General features: G+C 37.7%; 1 protein-coding gene across 7 annotated transcripts in view; it reads right to left on the bottom strand.

Moving 5' to 3' along the window:
* Positions 1-459: 459 nt before the first annotated feature.
* Positions 460-19,494, bottom strand: part of brsk2b (BR serine/threonine kinase 2b) — a 168,441-nt gene continuing 149,406 nt past the window's right edge. For 6 of the 7 annotated variants that reach the window (XM_067437457.1, XM_067437458.1, XM_067437459.1 and 3 more), the window contains 5 exons: positions 19,208-19,256; positions 15,389-15,512; positions 12,792-12,972; positions 12,026-12,115; positions 460-2,725 (listed from right to left, as the gene is read on the bottom strand). In XM_067437457.1, the coding sequence (XP_067293558.1) occupies positions 2,526-2,725; positions 12,026-12,115; positions 12,792-12,972; positions 15,389-15,512; positions 19,208-19,256 (644 nt within the window). In that variant the 3' untranslated portion in view covers positions 460-2,525. The remainder of the gene's footprint in view (positions 2,726-12,025; positions 12,116-12,791; positions 12,973-15,388; positions 15,513-19,207; positions 19,257-19,494) is intronic. The other variant, XM_067437460.1, reaches the window with a different exon arrangement.

The following is a 19,494-nucleotide window of genomic DNA, read 5'->3' as shown; positions in this document are numbered from 1 at the left end:
GATTTAAAGATATCACAACTCTGACCGTGAATTAAAATTGAATGATTTATCTATTAGCCTAGGGTTTTAATGAATAGTGAAGATGCCTTAAATGTACATCATTGGATTTCTTAATAATGACCCCATAAATGCATACGTTTTAAATAAAAAATAAAAGTACATGCCACTTCTGACCTTTTGTGCCAATTCTAGGGCGACTATTTTACCATTTAATTTGATCTTTTTTACTTCAAAATAAAAGCAATATGTAGGCCTACTTCACGTGTCGACAAATCCATCATATTACAATGATATTCAACATAATACAATGTCACAATCTCACAAATGTTGATATTCAAATGTGTTCAGATTTTGTGCCATCTACAGTCAACAGAATAAAAATAAGGTCTTCACCTTGCCCCATCTTTCCCTACATTGCAGAGAAAAGAGCAGAAAACAGCAAACACACATACAACATCCCAAAGTCAATGGATTTATTTCCGTTGCACTGAAGTTGTTCACAGTAGTTACAAGGGGATACGTTAGCGGTGATTCTATTTTTCCCGCTCTGTATTAATTAAATCCGTGATACATTACAATCCAGCTCTCCCAAAGTACAAAATATGAAGGACAACAATGTGTATTGCTTAGATTACATCTCCTCTTATTCTCCACGCTGAATGTTCCCATAAGTGATCATGTGTTATGACATCCCAGACCCCCATCCCGAGAGCATGATGCAGTAGAGCATGTGGCGAAAAAGCGCTCACAATAAGGGAGATGAGAGAATAACGACAAACTGAAAATGAAGGCATGATAACGGGGGAAACAAGTCGATGATGAAAAAGGTGAAGGGGAGGAGAAATTTAACATCCACAACATCATGCAAATTAAAGCCCAATGTTGGACATGCAATACGAGAGATAGAGTCAGGAGCAGCAGGATCCCCTTGATGTTTTTAAGAAAGTCGTTTGCCCAAAGTTGTCTATTTACAACATGTGATTTGAGCTTGTCCACCTGTTTTACACGCACAATGAGATGAGTGACAAATATCAATACTTCATTATCCCTCACCCCCCCACCCTAAAGAGGCTAGTCTACATTCTTAAATTACCAGTAAATAATTTAACATATACTACAAGCTCTTTAATCTGGTCAAAGCCGGGAAAGAAAGAGTGCTTCATTCACAAAATCGGATAAGTGTTATCGTACACAAAACACAAGATCCTTCAAACAATCTGACGAGTCGCCCTGATGCAAACAATAAAATCTTCACCACCCGGTTTTGTATATATAAATATCCCCCAGCTGAATAAATTAAGAAAGACAAAAACACATAAATAAGTTACAAAAAAGGTCCCTAAAAAGGTCTCTGAATCCTGCAGATGTTTCTCAATAAAAATTAAACACAAAAATAAATAAAAATTGACATCAAGAGTAACCCTTGAATACATTAAGCATAATTGTCATTCAAATCTAACATTTCATGAACGCTACATGAAAAAAAATAAAAAGGATGTGGCAACACAATTCATCTAAGCAATGTCACTCATAGACATTTGTTACATAAGAAATATTTTAGTCTGTACAACAGAATAGATCATTTAGTGACGCCCCCCTCCCCACCCCACCCCGTATCCCAGTCCACGACTGAATCATTTTTCAAATAGGTTCTCCAAATCTTGTACAGCAATGACACTGAGTTCATAAAATGTTTTAAATTCTTCATTTCACAAAAAAAGACTACAATGAAAAGAATACAATCCAACAACGGTCTTTGAGGGCAACTCCTCAAACACGTGCGTCGTGATGTCCAGAGTTCCATTCGCCATTTGTCCTTTTGTAACGATGTCCTGTATGTATGTTGTGTGTGCATTCGTATGAGAGAGGGGATAGGAGAGAAGACGAGCAAGGACTAAAAAAAAAAAAAAAAAACATCCTGAATGTTTAAATCAAAAGATGATTTGTTGGTTAGCTTATTGAGAATTCATAAACATCTTTATTTTAAGGCTTCACTCCAAATCCATGGACATGTGTGGCTGTATGTACAGTAGCTGCAGAAGGAAGGTGTTGAGGAAAAGGTTGGGACAGCTCTTGTTGGTGTTTGGGGTGTTTAGATGCATCAGAATGAGGAGTTTCCCTCAGCTGCTTGTACTGAACGTCCTGTGTAATGTGCCCTCCATCAATGTGCCATACATGAATCTTGTGCAAGAGCAGGACTTGGGCTTTAACACGTTTTCTGGATAATTCCTGGTAGCAGAAATAAATAAAGGCATCATAAAACAGAATTCAACGAGACACTGTGAAGAACAAACAACACTGGAGAGAAGGAAAAAAAAAAGCGTGTCTGAATGCGCCTTTTGTAAAGTGTCGGGTCAGTACATACAGTACTTGAATATTCATTCCATTATATAAAACTTTGTAGAGGCTCGGTTAAAACCAACTTGAGTCAACGACACCCTTTCAGTATTCACCATGACTGGATTCTTGTATTGATTTTTTTATTTTTTTATTTTAAAACTAGTGATCTAGTATTTCTCCTGGTTTTAAGGTTGTTCCTGTGTCCCAACTGATGGTGCCATCTTGGCTTTGTCTTGTCCAGATGGACTTTTGGAGTCATTAGGCTCAGGTTCGTGTCTCTTGCTGTTGGCATGCTTGGGCGTGCCGGGCGGATGGGACACCTGCCCGTTCTTCTCGTCTGAAAAGAGCTGTTTAATTACGTCAAAGAAGTTACTCAATGGGCTGCCTGGGTGCACAGATGGGAGAAGAGGACAAAGAACAAGAAAACAAGAAAGGAGAGAGAGAGAGAGAAAGAGAGAGAGAGACAGAGAACAAATACATGAACAATGAGGATCACAGACGAGGCAAGGTGAGATGATGAGAGGCAGGACGAGACTGCATAAACTGGAGACAATAAGCCATGTATCTGACACGGATACAGCACACATCTGCATGTTCAACAGTTTGACAGTACAGCTGTATTGCTGTTCAAAGGTTATTGTGGTAGTGAGTATCTGAGGCTGATCAGCCTCCATCTGATCTGTGATCTTCACTGGATGGAATGAAAACTGATGCGACTTTTGATGCACTACAAAGAAATTCATCTGTACTGATGAGGTTCAGGGGTTCAGAAATTGTGTGTGAACATACATCAATGAAGAATTTAGCAAATATTGTATATGGTAGGCTAAATAGTAAACATTAGGGGTGTAAATATGCATTGGTACACCTGACAATAAAATTCATTGTTCTTGACTCATTTAAAAGAACCAGTTCCATATTTTTTTCAACCAAATTGGACTACGCTGGGTGTGCTGTATGTTTTTGATTCACTTACTAATAAGTTTATAATAGTCATTTGTTTTGGAATCCGACCACACTGGTGACAAAAGTTTTGGATTGACTTAAAGGGTTAGTTCACCCAAAAATGAAAATTCTCATTAATTACCTACCATCATGTCTTTCTACACGCATAAGACCTCCGTTCATCTTCAGAACACAAATGAACATATTTTTTGTTAAGTTATCTGATGGCTAAGAAAGGCCTCCATTGACACCAATGACATTTCTTCTCTCAAGACCCATAAAAGGCACTAAAGATGTAATTACAAAGTCCATCTTACTTTGTATCCATGTGATTCTACAATAATTTTATGAAGTGACAAGAATAGTTTTTGTGCACAAAACCTCCCCAAAATAACAACTCATGTAGTGATGGCCGATTTCAAAACACTTCAAAGCATTATGAATCAGTGTATCGAATCAGCGGTTCCGATTGCAAGAGTCACGTGAGTCAGTTTGGTGGTTTGACACGCGATCCGAATCATGAATCAATACGCTGGCTGATTCATTAAGCTACGAGGCTTTAGGAAGACATGTTTTGAAATAGGCCGTTGTTTTTTTTGCGCACAAAAACTATTCTCGTTACTTCATAAAATGATTGCAGAACCACTGTAGTGAGATGACAGGAAATTACATTGGTGTCAATGGAGGCCTTTCTGAGCCATCGGATTTCAACAAAAATATCTTCATTTGTGTTTCGAAGAAGAACGGAGGTCTTACAGGTGTCGGACGACATGAGGGTGAGTAATGAATGACATAATTTTCATTTTTGAGTGAACTAACCCTTTAAAACAACCGGTTTATGAAAATAATTTGTTTGTGAATCGGGCTACACTAGTCACATTGTGTTTGTGATTTACTTAAAGGGTTAGTTCACCCAAAAATTCTGTCAATAATTTGAAGTTGTGAAGTTATTAAACGTAATTTCGGGAGGAGTACGCCCATCTAATCTTTAAATTAATACCAAGGTATAAAACCAGCAGCTAACCTCTTCTGTTATAGAAGGGCAATCGGAGCTCGGGTAGAATATCCTCTCTGAGCCAGTCTATAGCAGACAGCAAGCCAAATCTGTTTACCACTTTCACTAAGATTATATGGGCACACAAACTCGTGAAATCCTAATGATGTTCAACACCCGTAAGTTCATCTTCGGAACACAAATTAAGATATTTTTTTTGAAATCCGATGGCTCAGAGAGGCCTTCATTGACACCAGTCATTTCCTCTCTCAAGACCCATAAAGGCACTAAAGACGTCGTTACAAAGTCCATCTCACAACAGTGATTCTACAATCATTTTATGAAGTGACAAGAATAGTTTTTGTGCGCAAAAAAAACCCCTAAATAACAACTTATATAGTGATGGGCTGATTTCAAAAAGTTTCGAACCGTTATAAATCAGTTAATTGATTCAGGAGTCGGGAGTGACACGTGATTTCAGCAGTTTGGCAGTTTGACACGCGATCTGAATCATGAATCAATACGCTGATTCATAACGATTCGAAACTTAGTTTTGAAATCGGCCCATCACTGTATATATAATTTGTTATTTAGAGTTTTTTTGCACACAAAAACTATTCTCGTCTCTTCATAAAATAATTGTAGAATCACTGCAGTGAGATGGCCTTTGTAATGACATCTTTAGTGCCTTTTATTTAGTGCCTTGAGAGAGGAAATGACATTGGTGTCAATGAAGGCCTTTCTGAGCCACCAGATTTCAACAAAAATATCTCAATTTGTGTTCCGAAGATGAACCGAGGTCTTACGGGTGTCAGACGATATGAGAGTAAGTAATTAATGACAGAATTTTCATTTTTGGGTGAACTAACCCTTTAACAAGTTACTTTTACGAGAAAGCACCTCCCCACTAAAGCTTTCCGTGTTTTCACTGTCATAAGGTAGAGGGCGTTATTACACATTTTGATCTTTTGTGAAAGATTACAGAATTTCCTGATCAAAACACAGGTGAAAATGCAGAAACAAGTTATAGCATATGTAATCATATGTATGATAACACGATCATCAACATTAAACAGCATATACATAGAAACTGTGAATGAGTCATAGGACTGTCGAGCTTGATGGACTCAAACTCCATCTGTGTTTTGATCATTACTCTGCATATGATCCTGATGTAGTCTTTGAGAAAAAAACTGTGATTTTCTCAGCTTTTTGCTCAAAATGTTGCTTCTTAAAAAAAAAAAATGTTGGGGAAAGAGTTAAAAGAACTGGCTCACAATAGTCTTTTGTTCAGGAATTGTTTGTTAGATGACCCGACTCATAATTGTCAGGTCTACTCTGGTTGCTGTATGTTTCACTCTGTAATTATAAATGGTGCTAAAACCACTGAGCTGAATAGAATCATGAAGAGATTTCATGATGTATTACATGACTTAACAAAGAATTATAATTTAATCGAATCATTGTCAGAGAATATATTTACACCCTGGTACATATACAGCTAAATATATTCATGTTAAATTCATCATTTCTGCTGCAAATCAAAGGCCAAAATTAAAATCACATAAATGGCTTGAAATGTAGTGGTGCAAATTGTTGCAGATTCTGAATACACCTGACGTCCGGCCGGCTTAGAAGGATTAACTACACACCCTATTTAACACCAACACAGGCCTGCAAACCATCACCTCTTTTACCAATTTCATAAGTGGCTGAGCAGCAGCGAACCCGATAACACAGGCTGCAGCGTGGCACAACTATGTGAACACTAGAGTAGATTTTCAGAGCTTGCTTGTCTCTGAGTCTCTCAACACAATCTGGACTCCTCTCAACATCATGACAGAAGCTTGAAACTACCGCTTCTCTAGAAAACAGGCCGCTTTACCACAGCCTAAGAGACTCTCAAAGAGACATGACAGCTGTGGCAGCTTTGAGATGCACAGGACACAGCTTCAGCATTTCTACTGTGAGCCATTACAAATGTTCATCTCTGTTTAGATTTATGCAGCAAACTATTACAGAGACAGAAACCTACCAGTACAGCAGGGCTATTTTTTCTCTTATGGGGAATATTCTGGTCTGCAGTGAAATATGGCTATAGTATTGGGACACATGCACCTCTAGATAATTAACTTCAATTTCAATTTCAATAAGATCTATTGCCATAAAATCAACATATAAAACCAAGCAACTTAGTCTCCGCCACAAAAAAAGTTTTGTTGTTGTGCTCCTTAAACCATTCCTGAATTTGCTTTGTGGCAGAACGAATTATCCTGCTGAAAGAGGCCACAGCCACCAGGGAATACCGTTTCCATGAAAGGGTATACATGATATGCAACAATGCTTAGGAAGGTAATACATGTCAAAGTAAAATCCACATGGATGGCAGGGCCCAAGGTTTCCCAGCAGAACATTGCCTAAAGCATCACACTGACTCTGCCGGCTTGCCTTCTTCCCACAGTGCTCCCGGCCATCCACGTGATGTAAAAGCAAATGTGATTCATCAGACGAGGCCACCTTCTTTCTTTGCTCTGTGGTCCAGTTCTGATGCTCACTATTGATACTTTTGGTGGTGGACAGGGGTCAGCATGGGCACCCTGACTGGTCTGCGGCTATGCAGCCCCATAAAAGGAACAAACTGCAATGCACTGTGTATTGTGACACCTTTCTATCAGAACCAGCATTAACTTCTAGAGTAATTTGAGCTACAGTAGCTGGTCTGTTTGATTGGACCACATGGGCCAGCCTTCACTCCCCACGTGCATCAGTGAGCCTTGGCCACCCATGACCCTTTAGCCGGTTCAAACACTGTTCTTTCCTTGGACCACTTTTGACAGATACTGACCACTGCAGACCGGGAACACACCACACGATCTGCAGTTTTGGAGATGCTCTGAACCAGTCATCTAGCCATCACAATTTGGCCCTTGTCAAACTCACTCCAATATTTACACGTTCCCATTTTTCCTGCTTCTAACACATCAACTTCGAGGAATAAAGGAATTGAGCCTAATATATCTCACCCACTAACAGGTTCCATGATGAAGAGATAATCAGTGTTATTCACTTCGCCTGTGAATCTGTCATACTGTCATAATGTTATGCCTTATAGATATATTTATAAAAATAATTAAATTAAAATCTGTCATTAGAGCTCAGTGGTACCTTTGCAATAAATTTGCGAAATTTAATCCCTGCTAGATTTTCAATGGTCAACTGTAATGAACAATTCATAATGCCTGGTCTAAACAGTGGATTATTGTCCCTAAAAATTATAAATATAATTTAATTATTAATATAATACAATTATATATGTAGTTATCATATTCCTGAATTGACATCATATTAAAATCCATGACCTGCATCTTTATTTAAAAAAAAGAAAAGAAAAAGCAGCAGAAATTGCAAGTGAGTGCTGAGAACTACACAATTGAGGCTTTATTTCATTGTTCTTGAGATCTTGTGTGTGTTAGTGGGATTACATTTTTGATGACTACTTTATTCCTTCAAAATTACTATTAATCCAATAGTAAACCTAAAACAGTTTGAGCAGACTTTACTGTTACTTGTTTTAATACTCATCTTGTATTTATAGGGACCTAAATAAGTAGGTCACTGAGCAAACTAGTCCCTTTAGTATTCTACCCCTCATTATACAGCGATTCTACAGATGATTATTTCTACTGTAAAAGTCCCAAATGACCAACATGAAAGTGTTTAGAGAGAAGAGGTGCTGATATGCACGCTAACATAAAAGCTCAACATTATCTTCAAATAGAAGACCTGGTTTAACAGATTCATAAGAGCTGCTGATTAAATGTCTAAATTAATGAGGCCTTTCACCAAAGTGATTCAGATGCAACAATTGACCCATAAAGCAAAGTAGAATGATGCAAGAATTGAATACGGAGAGAAAAACAACATGAAGTATGTATAAAGCTTTCATCTCTCTAGAGAATTTAAACTTTCATGGATTGTCCTATCAAGTGAGATCATGCACACACACTCCCAAACACATTCACACATCTGTGCATATTTTATATTTAAAGAGTTAGTTCATCCAAAAGTGAAAACCATGTCCTCATTTACTTGCCCTCCTGTTGTTCCAAACCCATAAGACTTTTGTTCATCTTTGTAACACAAATGAAAATATTTTTTATTCCTGAAACCTGAGAGATTTCTGTCCCTCCATTAAAAGTCCATGCAACCAAAACTTGTAATGCGCCAAAAGTACAAAAAGAGATCGTAAAAATATCCTTATGAATCTAGCAGTATAATCCAAGTCTTCTGAAAAGACAAAAAGCCTAAAAAACATGTTCTGTTCATCATTCGAAACGATTGCGCGTCTTCTATGTTTTGATGTGCTAAAGATTAGTTTCCAAGAGGAACAAAAGTCTCAAGGGTTTGGAATGACACGAGGATAAGAACATTTTTCATTTTTGGGTGAACCATTCCTTAGGGTCTCTGTGTATAAGTGCCACACATTAGACACTGTGTGTATGACAAAGTGACGTACACCGTGGCAGAAGAGTTAAGATAGACCTCTTACCACCCTTTGAACGCTTTCCTGTCAAAGGAACATGACATATTACTGTAACATGTCCGATCAAATAAATATTCAGCCTATAATGACATTCTCAATGCACCTCATTGACTTTACAGTAATGACATGAACTCAGTGATTCAACCTTCTTGCACAGATGTTTATTACATGGCCACATCTGTTAAGAGTGAAGCATGCTGGTGCTCAGCGCTGTGCAGGTCTGCTCACGGTCAGTAAGGACAGAACACTCAAGCTCACGTGCCCATTCACTCAACAGCCGCCATGAGCAAGAGCCGCAGGAGAGCAGGGGTGAAGGGCAAAGCCAGGGGAAAGGGATGGACGTGATTGACAGGGTGAGAGGATGGCACGTCTTTAAAGCTACTGGTGATGTGTCGTGATCCTGATAACAGCTCTTCTTTAAGACAGTCCAAATGCACAATATGAATAGAATCACATAAATCCTGTTTCCTGAATCTTTAATAGAATTAGACATTGAGAAGGGTTTTGTTTGAAATGGCATCTTACAATACTGATTCTATTTTTGCGGCATTCAGAATGTAGGCTATACTGTCCACAATAGTTTGCTGTATGAAACATGAAATACATAGATGACCATTTGCTAAAATCTGAGGTATACAACCAGAGCACACAGTGACAAAATGTCCAAATTGATCTTCCATTTCAAGAGAGATGACTGAACCAGTATACCAATACTAGCACACTGTAGCCTGCCTACTATTTGTAAAGGTTAGTATGTGAAACAGAAAGCATTAAGGCTTGAGCTTTGAGGCTTAAGTACAGCAAACAACTTTTGCTCAGGTTTTGCCACAATTTTCAGTTTGGACAAGTCAACGCTAGTAGCTGAGTTGATTTTAAAGCACATGTAATGAGTGGCATTCTGAGGAAAACTATTGTCATTTTTGTAATAAAAAAAACAGATATGTAAAAAATGGTAGTAAATATTGCTAACATTTAAATTAGCTGGGTATTAACTGATTACACATTAGGTGTTTGTAATTAGATTATATTACATCTTAAAATACTCGTACTCAGTCTACAAGTTACTTTTCTATTGATCACGTTATTCTTACTGCGTTGATTCTACTTCTTTGTTATATTTGACATTTTTCTTTCAATAAGAGCCTTCTGCCTTTATACATTCAGAAGTTCTTCTGGGTGCATTATCAGTGAAAAATGAGAGCCACACAGCATTTGATCACTGGATTTACAGCAATCATTTCACTTTTAACAAGTGTTTTCTCAACATTGCACCATTGCATATCTAATCAGCTCCTAATGAACACATTAATTATTATTAAAATTTTCACTCAGTGAGTCATTTAACCATTTTTACTGGCTCTGGAAGGCCTTTGTCTTTCAAACACATTCAAATTCACGTCAAATTCACATAATTTAATATTTATTCCCCAACTCCCCAATTCCCCTATTCCCCAATTTATTCCACAAAAACTGTTTGTCAACTGAACTTCTTTGCCCTCATAAATTATTATATATTATTAATATATTGCCCTTATATAATAACATATTAATTATTATTATTATTATTAATATGTTTATAATAATAATAATATTATTATAATTAATATAGTAAAGGAAAAATTTAAGTTATTTCAATTCTAATACTACTACTACTACTACTACTACTACTAATAATAATAATAATAAAATGTTCACATTTCTCTGAACGGTAACATGACATGCAGGTAAACAAATATTTAAAAAAATATATATTTTTAAATTATTTATTTACTCAAATTTAACTTTCATTAAACTTATGAACCCCTGCAGTTCCATTACGAACTGGGAAACTATGCATGTAATGTAATATTTAATGCACTTTATGTAGTTAATAACAAAGAATAGAATATATTTTCTTTTTCTGTGAATTTTGTCCTCCATATTTTTACATCAATATGGTACAAGGTTATTTTATTTCAATTAATGTTATAAACAAGTTAGTAATCAAAACGTATAGTCGGAATACATTACTTAAAATAAATCTAGATTACTTTACTAACTAAAATTTCAGTCATGTAATTTGGAATCAGTACCTGCCTACAATTTGTAAGTAATCTACCTATATATACATACAATTTAATACACTGGAAATGGAAGTTGAACACATTGCAGTGTGGGATATATTACACTTTACATTACAGTCAAGTGTCCACACTGTGTGCATATGCAAGTCATCCAGGTATTTTATGCACATGGAAAATCTTTTGTAATTATTGTGCACAGTACATACAATAATGCAGAAATTATATTAGTATTATAAAATGCCAAACGCCCTTATCTGTATTGCTCAGAGATACTGCTTTTGGACAGTAAGGATTTGGAGCTGTCCAGCAGAGGGAGCTGTAACAGGCTCTTCACCATGTGCACAAACAGCCATATGAGAAGACAAGCAAAGATTTCTCTGTTCTCTTATTTCATCATCTCCAGCAGGAACCACAGTCTACTCTAGCCCATCACATTTCTGCTCATAAAATGAACAGTATGAAGCCACATTCATTTAATTGGGACACAGGTTTAATTTAAATATCTGCAAGAAATTTCCTGTATATGGATATAAAACCTTGTTAATACACGCCAGTGCTCTAGCATGCTCTGTGAGCATGTGTGACTGCTAAGGAGAGTGTGTGCGTGTGCGCCAGTGCCTTGCAATGCAGTTCTGTGCAATGTTCTCCGATAAGGTCAAAAGTGTATTTCCAGCACCTTTAAATAAGACATCACTTCTGACATTAATGGAACAGTGGATACATTGAATTAACCCTTTTGAGAAGTTTATTTTCATTTGGATTGCCTGAAAATGTCTTTGAAATCACCGCTAACACCAATTTTAAACACTGGAAAGACTCATTTGACCTTGATGGGTGTGTGCAGCGTTCAGTGCTCTGCGAGGGTGGGCTAGGTGCCATGCATGTTCAGGATGCTGTGTAAGAGAGCAAGAAAGAGAAAGAGAGAGAGAGAGAGAGAGAGAGAGAGAGAGAGAGAGAGAGAGAGAGAGAGAGAAGAGAGAGAGAGAGAGAGAGAGAGAGAGAGAGAGAGAGAGAGAGAGAGAGAGAGAGAGAGAGAGAGAGAGAGAGAGAGAGAGAGAGAGAGAGAGAGAGAGAGAGAGAGAGAGAGAGAGAGAGAGAGAGGAGAGAGGGGGTGTGTCAGTGAAGTAAGTGGCCACTCACCAGACAGCTGCTGGACACCAGGCTGCTCATGTGTACTTAACAACTGAGCCTGAATCGTCTCCACCACCCGCTTGAAGCGTCGACTGGGACCTGCAGGGGACACGCAAACACAGACAACACCTCTTTGAATATTTTACAGTGATCTTGTACAGACTGGCACATGTGTGTCTTTAGAAATGAATGTGCATTTATGCTGATACATCCTGGGTTTATTCCCCCTAGCGGCTGCCTAATAAAGTCTAATGGGATGGGGCGGATTTTTATGGTGCATTTGGCCCACGGCTGAGTTCATGACACGTGCACACACACGTACTTTAAAATGCGTGACTTTAGGAACAAGATTCAATCCCTTTTGTGTAGCCAAGAGAGCAAAAACGAGGAAGGGGGGAAATGAAAAGCGAGGAAAAGGGTTTGCGGTAATGGCACCAGCAGCGTGGGATCTTTTTGGATTGTCCTTTGAAACACAGCAGGCTGAAAATGCATAGTGATTACCAGGAGGCAAAAAGGCCTCTTTTAGTTTAATTTTTTTCCATTACCCCCTTGAGCAGTTGGTCTATTTCAGCGTAAGAGAGGAGGAGTGTAGTGGAGGAAGGGAACCGAGAGCGGAACGAGAGAGAGAAAAAATTCTCTCACCACTGTGACAGGCAAAGTTCAACATCATCAACCAGCCTCTCCATCACCCACACACACACATCCCTCTGTGTTTCTATTGGCTGCCAGCAAGTTTATGACATCAAAATGGGCTTCTCACTGTCGGCATGGTTACCTGAGAGCAGTGTGAAAGTGACAGAGTAGATGCCGTTCTCCTTGGTGGCAGCCGTGCTTTCGGTGTAGGTAATGTCCACCTGGAACTTCACTGGTTTTTGGAACACGGTGGGGCCAGCTGTGGACTTGTATTCTGCCCGGAAACTCGTCTGTGACACCACACTGTGGCTGAGGCTGGGAATCTGAGATTAAATAAATAGAGAGTCATTCACCCCAAAATGAGCATTCTGTGATTATTTACTATGTCTTTTAAAACCAGTGATTTTCAAGAATATCCATTGTTTTCAATTCAATGACAATGAAGAAGGTCTGGGGCCATTGCCTTTCTAAATGGCAACAAAAAAAATGCCTCAAAACTATAAAAGTGGTGAATATGACTTGCATGCTACATTTCGAGGCTTTTGAGGTCACATGATTTGGGTGAGGAACAGACAGAAATGTGTTATTCACTAAAATCTTAGCTCTCTTTTGTGCGTCCATAAGTTAAAGGTGGTGTAAGTGATATTTCAAAAGTGTTTCGGGCCGAGTACCAAAAAAACTTCAGTAAATGAGAAGCAAATCAGCAGTAAGGGGCGTGTCTACTAATAATGGGGAAAAGAGAGTGCTCAGTGCACGTCATTATTTAAAAGAGTCAAAACATGACACACAACACGGACGTTAGCCGAGCGATGACAGAAAGAGAGAGATGGCAGATAAAAAACAAAAGTAGAAAATATCTGTGGAATAAAAGAAGGCTTACGATCAGGCAAGAAGTAGATCCCTTGTAAATATCAGATTACTCAAGGAGCGGGAAGGCCTGCAATCGGACGCCGAGGTTGCTTTATTTCTGCTTAATAGGCGAGTAACATTGGTTTTGTTTTGTTTCATAGGATTAAAGAGTTAGTTCACCCAAAAATGAAATTTCTTTCATTAATGACTCACCCCAATGTCGTTCCACACCCATAAGATCTCTGTTCATCCTCGGAACACAGTTTAAGATATTTTAGATATATTCCGAGGGCTTTCTGTCCTTTGAATGTAAGTGTATGCACACTATACTGTCCACCTGCAGAAGGTAATGAAAACATCATCAAAGTAGTCCATATGTGACATCAGTTGGTTAGTTAGACCCTTTTGAAGCGTGGACAGTACATTTTGGTCCAAAAAATAACAAAAAATACGACTTTATTCAGCATTGTCTTCTCTTCCGCGTTTTTCAAACCTCAAATAAAGAATCAAACGGTCGCAAATCAGCAGATCGATTCGTGATTCGTATCACCAATCGTGATTTCAGCAGTTTGCCAGTTTGACACGCGATCTGAATCATGATTCATGACTGTTAGATTCTTTATTTGAGGAACACTGAAGAGAAGACAATGCTGAATAAAGTCGTATTTTTTGTTATTTTTGGACCAAAATGTACTGTCGACGCTTCAAAAGAGTCTAACTAACCAACTGATGTCACATATGGACTACTTTGATGATGTTTTCATTACCTTCTGGACGTGGACAGCAAGTGGGCATACACTTACATTCAAAGGACAGAAAGGCCTCGGACTAAATCTAAAATATCTTAAACTGTGTTCCGAGGATGAACGGAGGTCTTATGGGTGTGGAATGATATTGGGGTAAGTCATTAATGAAAGAAATTTCATTTTTGGGTGAACCAAACCTTTAACATATGCTGTTTTTTGCTTTTGCGTGTCATGTTCACTTGTTTGTCCATTTGCGATCGAATCGTTGTTCACTTCAGCGATGATAAAGACCCATTCATCTCCACACCCTATAAACCTGGACCGTCTAAACCTCATAACTGTCTGTTTCAAGCATCAGCTCCAAAAGTGTGTCTGACAAGTAAGATAATATACTCCTAATATATGTTTGTTTCCTTTGTTTCCTCTTTTAGTGATAGATATAACACTCTAATCTTGTCATAATTGTAATATATTTGTTAGCTGAACTGTCGGGCTTGTGCTAACGAATTGTTCATAAGAAATGTGTTTGTGTTTTGGGGATTTAAGGGATGGCTTTTAACATTCCCCATAACATAAACCTTTCACTTATTTATGACATAATACCCTCGGCCAGCTGGCACAGCAGATTCTGCCATAGTCACTGCCTGGGTTACGTATGTGTGGGGCGGAGCTATCAAAACAGGTGCGAGACCCTTTTGTGGTAGGGGCGTGTTTGTTTTTGGTGATTTTAAATTTCAACATCGGTTACCAGAAATAGCTTACCCCACTGTTAAGTGATATCAGATTTGTGAATGAATCTTTATTAAGACAGATTTTTTCAATCAATTAGTTAATACAGTTCACAAAACTGGTCTGAATGACTTATTCAACTCAGTTGAACTTGCTGACTCAATGATTCGGTCGCAGAGGTTAACAGCCCACTTGAGCGGAAGATTGTCAGTCAATAACCACATGCAGTCTATTGTGTCACAGAGTAATTACATGGCTTCAGAACACTTGAAACATAGCACACAAGTCTGACATTTCTGATATTTTTATGATGCATTTGCATCCTTTGAATGTAAGAAAACCAAACAGGACTGAAATGACATGACATGAGAGTGAGTAAATGATGACAGAATTCACACGCTCATTGGAGACTTACAGAGAGAAAGGCGTGGACAATATCTGCTTTGATGGAGCTCAGAGGCTTGTCCCGAATCACCACAAAGATCTGCTCCTCCTTTTCAAGGTTAATAAAATTTCCAAACCAAGATTTTTTGGCAAGTCTGTGAAGACGAAAAGCAGGAGTGAACAAGAAAACACAATACATACAAACAAACCTCACTCAACTCACATACCATGCATGAACCAAGTCATGTTTGAATAATGTTACATACAAAACATCCTTTTCATTTCTTCAGTGTGACAAAAATTTGCATAATTCTCTCTCTCTCTCTCTCTCTCTCTCTCTCTCTCTCTCTCTCTCTCTCTATATATATATATATATCTATATATATATATCTATATATATATATATATATATATATATATATATATATATATATATATATATATAATATCATCATACAAGTCTTTTATGCTCACAAATTTATATTATAAAAAAACAATACAGTAAAAATTATATTAGAATATATTTTAGAATGTAATTTATTACAAAAACTGAATTTTCCGCATCATTACTCCAGTCTTCAGTATCACATGATCCTTCAGAAATCATTCTAATATGCAGATTTGGTTCTCAAGAAACATTTCCTATTATTATCAGTTTTGAAAACAATACTGCTGCTTTCTAAAGAATAGCAGTAGTTATTTTAAATATATATATTTTGTAACCTTACATCTTTACTGTCACTTATGATTTAATGATTTAATAATAACAACAACAATAATACTTGCTAAGCCTAAACATTTGAACGGTAGTGTACATATTTCAGCTTCACCAATAATAAAGATAAGTTGGCAGAAGAATTTTAGACCATCAATTGGTAAGTTATATTTAAAAAATGTTGTTTCACAGAGACAGCATATCGGCATTGGTTCCCTGGGAGAGCTTTGCTGAATTTCTCTCAAAGTGAAATACATACTGAATGCTGTCGAGATTTGAGTTAGTAAGCTGTCAGTCAGTTGATGTGTCTCTTGGACATAGCAAGAAATGAAAACGTGACATTACACAGGCTGTCAAACTATTCAAAACGTATATATATACACATACATATATACAGTGCCCTCCACAATTATTGGCACCCCTGTTTTAGATGTGGTCCTGGACTTCTAACAATTCTCCCTTTTTTTAAAACAACATAGAACCCAAATGCAAAAAAAAGAGAAAATTCCAAATTTTCATTTAAGTACATTACTTTGGTGGTAAAAAAAAAAAAAATCACACATTTAGGGGGAAAAAAAACCTTGAAATCATGTGTCCCACAATTATTGGCACCCCTAACAATTCCTCTGAAAAATGTAATTTTTTTTTTTTTTAAATATATTTTTCTGTAGTTGCTAAAGTTGGTTAGGGTATCTAGGAAATTTTAATTAGTAATTCATGAGTTCCTGCTTCCCTGGGGTATAAATATGATGTGACACAGAGGCCTAATTCTCTTACCCATTTGTCAACATGGCAAAGACAAGAAAACACACCATTCAAGAAAGGCAGATGTGTGTCGACCTTCATAAGTCAGGCAATGGCTACAAGAAAATAGCCACTCGCCTTAACTTCCCCGTATCTATAGTCAGAGGAATCATTAAGAAGTTTAAAACAACTAAACAGTGACAAACAAGGCTGGAAGAGGTCCCAAGTTTATCTTGCCACAACGCATAGTGAGGAAGATGGTAAGTGAAGTAAAAAAATAACCTAAGCTCACTGTCACAGAATTGCAACAAAGAGTGGAATCTTGGGATCACAAAGTCTCCAAAACAACCATCAGACGGTCTCTACATGCCAACAAGTTGTTTGGGAGGCATGCAAGGAAAAAGCATTTTCTCACTAACACTCACAAATGTACACGTCTGGAGTTTGATAAGCGGTACTGGGACTTCAACTGGGATCGTGTGCTTTGGTTAGATGAGACTAAGATTGAGCTTTTGGCAACAGACACTCTAAGTGTGTCTGGCGTAAAACAAAAGATTAGTATGCCGAAAAGCACCTCATGCCCACCGTGAAGTATGGTGGAGGATCTGTGATGTTGTGGGCCTGTTTCTCTTCCAAAGGCCCTGGGAACCTTGTTAGGTTGCATGGCATTATGAATGCTTTGAACTACCAGGACATTTTAAATAAAAACCTGATGGCCTCTGCCAGAAAGCTGAAGATGGGTCGTCATCACCAGGATAATGATCCAAAACGTGGCAAAATATACACATAAATGGTTCAGCAGTCACAAACTCAAGGCCCTCCCATGGCCATCTCAGTCCCCAGACCTTTACCCAATCGAAAACCTGTGGGGCGAGCTAAAGAAGAGAGTGCATAAGAGACGACCCAGGACACTATGATCTAGAAAGCTTGTGCAAAGAAGAATAGTCAAAGATCCCTCTCTCTGTGTTCTCCAATCTTGTGAAATGTTATAGGAGAAGATTAAGTGATCTCTTATTGGCAAAAGAGGGTGGAACAAAGTATTAACATCAGGGGTGCCAATAATTGTGGGACACATGATTTCAAGGTTTTTCTTTCTTTCCAAATCTGTGATTTTTTTACCACCAAAGTAATGTACTTAAACGAAAGGTAGGATTTTTCTCTTTTTTTGCATTTTGGTTCAATGTTGTTTAAAAAAAAAAGGAGAATTTGTAGAAGTCCGCGACCACATCTTAAACAGGGGTGCCAATAATGGTGGAGGGCACTGTATATACACATACATATATATATATATATATATATATATATAAATATATGTTGTGCAGCACCATGCAAATCTCAGAAAAACTTACATTTAAAAATGTAAAGTTAACACTGATTTACTATTGGTAAACTAGAATAAGATGACAGGGGTTTGTCATAATACAATATTAGCTGACAACTGAAAAGTCCTCTGGGGTGAGAGAGCAACAAAAAGTTATTAAAACTTTTAAAGAAAAAGGTGGTTTCACTTTATTTTGATGGTCCCTTTAACACATTCTGTTGACTGAAAGTATAGTAGGGTTCTTTCAGTAGACTGGTAAGGTTCGGGTTAGAATAAGTTGATGTAGTTGCAAAGTTACTTAAAGTCAGTAGTAGAATGTCTTTTGGGGGACCATCACAACAAACAGCTAGCAAATATTAAGCAAATATTAAGTCTAATACTCTGATAAGAGTAACTTGACATATTTGCAAATTTACTTACAGTCAACAGAATGTTCAAAAGGGACCATCAAAATAAAGTGTTACCAAAAAGGCCTGTATGAAGGTTTGAATGCTGGCATATGGCTCATTTCGCAGCCCTGCTTGAAATTGCTGGGATTTTACCAGCCAGTGACTATCAAGGCCATCTTTGAGCCAGCCAGCATACTGTGACACTATCTCACCGAAAACTTAAACAGTGGAAAAATAAGAGGAAAACACTCCAGAAGAAAGTTTTCACTGTGGTACTGCCCTGTGTGGCCGTGAAGCTGAGTGGAACTAAAACACTGAATTATTCATGACAAACTATTCCCTGATAATGTCTTTAGCAACAAACTAGGCTAATGGGGCCAGGAACAGTGTTTGGACCACCACATTAACTATAGCTGAAGTGTTTTCAGAGCTCAATTTTTTTTTTTAAAGACAATATAAAGAGCAAAGGTTAAGTGTCTTAATTAAGCAAGCTTTAATTGAGTCTAAACCGCTCAGGTTAACAGAAAAGAGGATGCATTTAGTCCCACACCAAGTAGGATAATGAATATTGAAGTAACATGTAATTATAATTGAATATTATTTGAATGTTTCTTTCACACTTTGGCTTTTAATAAAACAACATATTTTACTTGATTGTCTTTCACAATAGCTAATACTTACTCGGGGGAAGACTCTGGTGTTAGGCTGGACATTTCCTCTTGTGTGGGAACTGGAAAGAGACAAAGCGAACAAGCCTCAGTGGAATTTGCATCATACTCTATATCCAGAGAGATTAGACATTCACAACCTGAGGAGGGGGATGCTGATTAACCACAGCTAATTACTCCAAACCTGCAGAGATTAAGAGTAATTCAACCCTCCCTTCTATCAGCTCATCTGATCCTCTTCCCGGTAGAAGAGGGAAAGAGGAACAGCTGGAGGTGAAGGGAGATGCTTGCGCAGTTTTC

This window comes from Pseudorasbora parva, chromosome 1 (genome assembly GCF_024679245.1).
Source record: "Pseudorasbora parva isolate DD20220531a chromosome 1, ASM2467924v1, whole genome shotgun sequence".
NCBI classification, from domain to species: Eukaryota; Metazoa; Chordata; class Actinopteri; order Cypriniformes; family Gobionidae; genus Pseudorasbora; species Pseudorasbora parva.
This window is presented reverse-complemented; position numbering and strand designations above follow the sequence as displayed.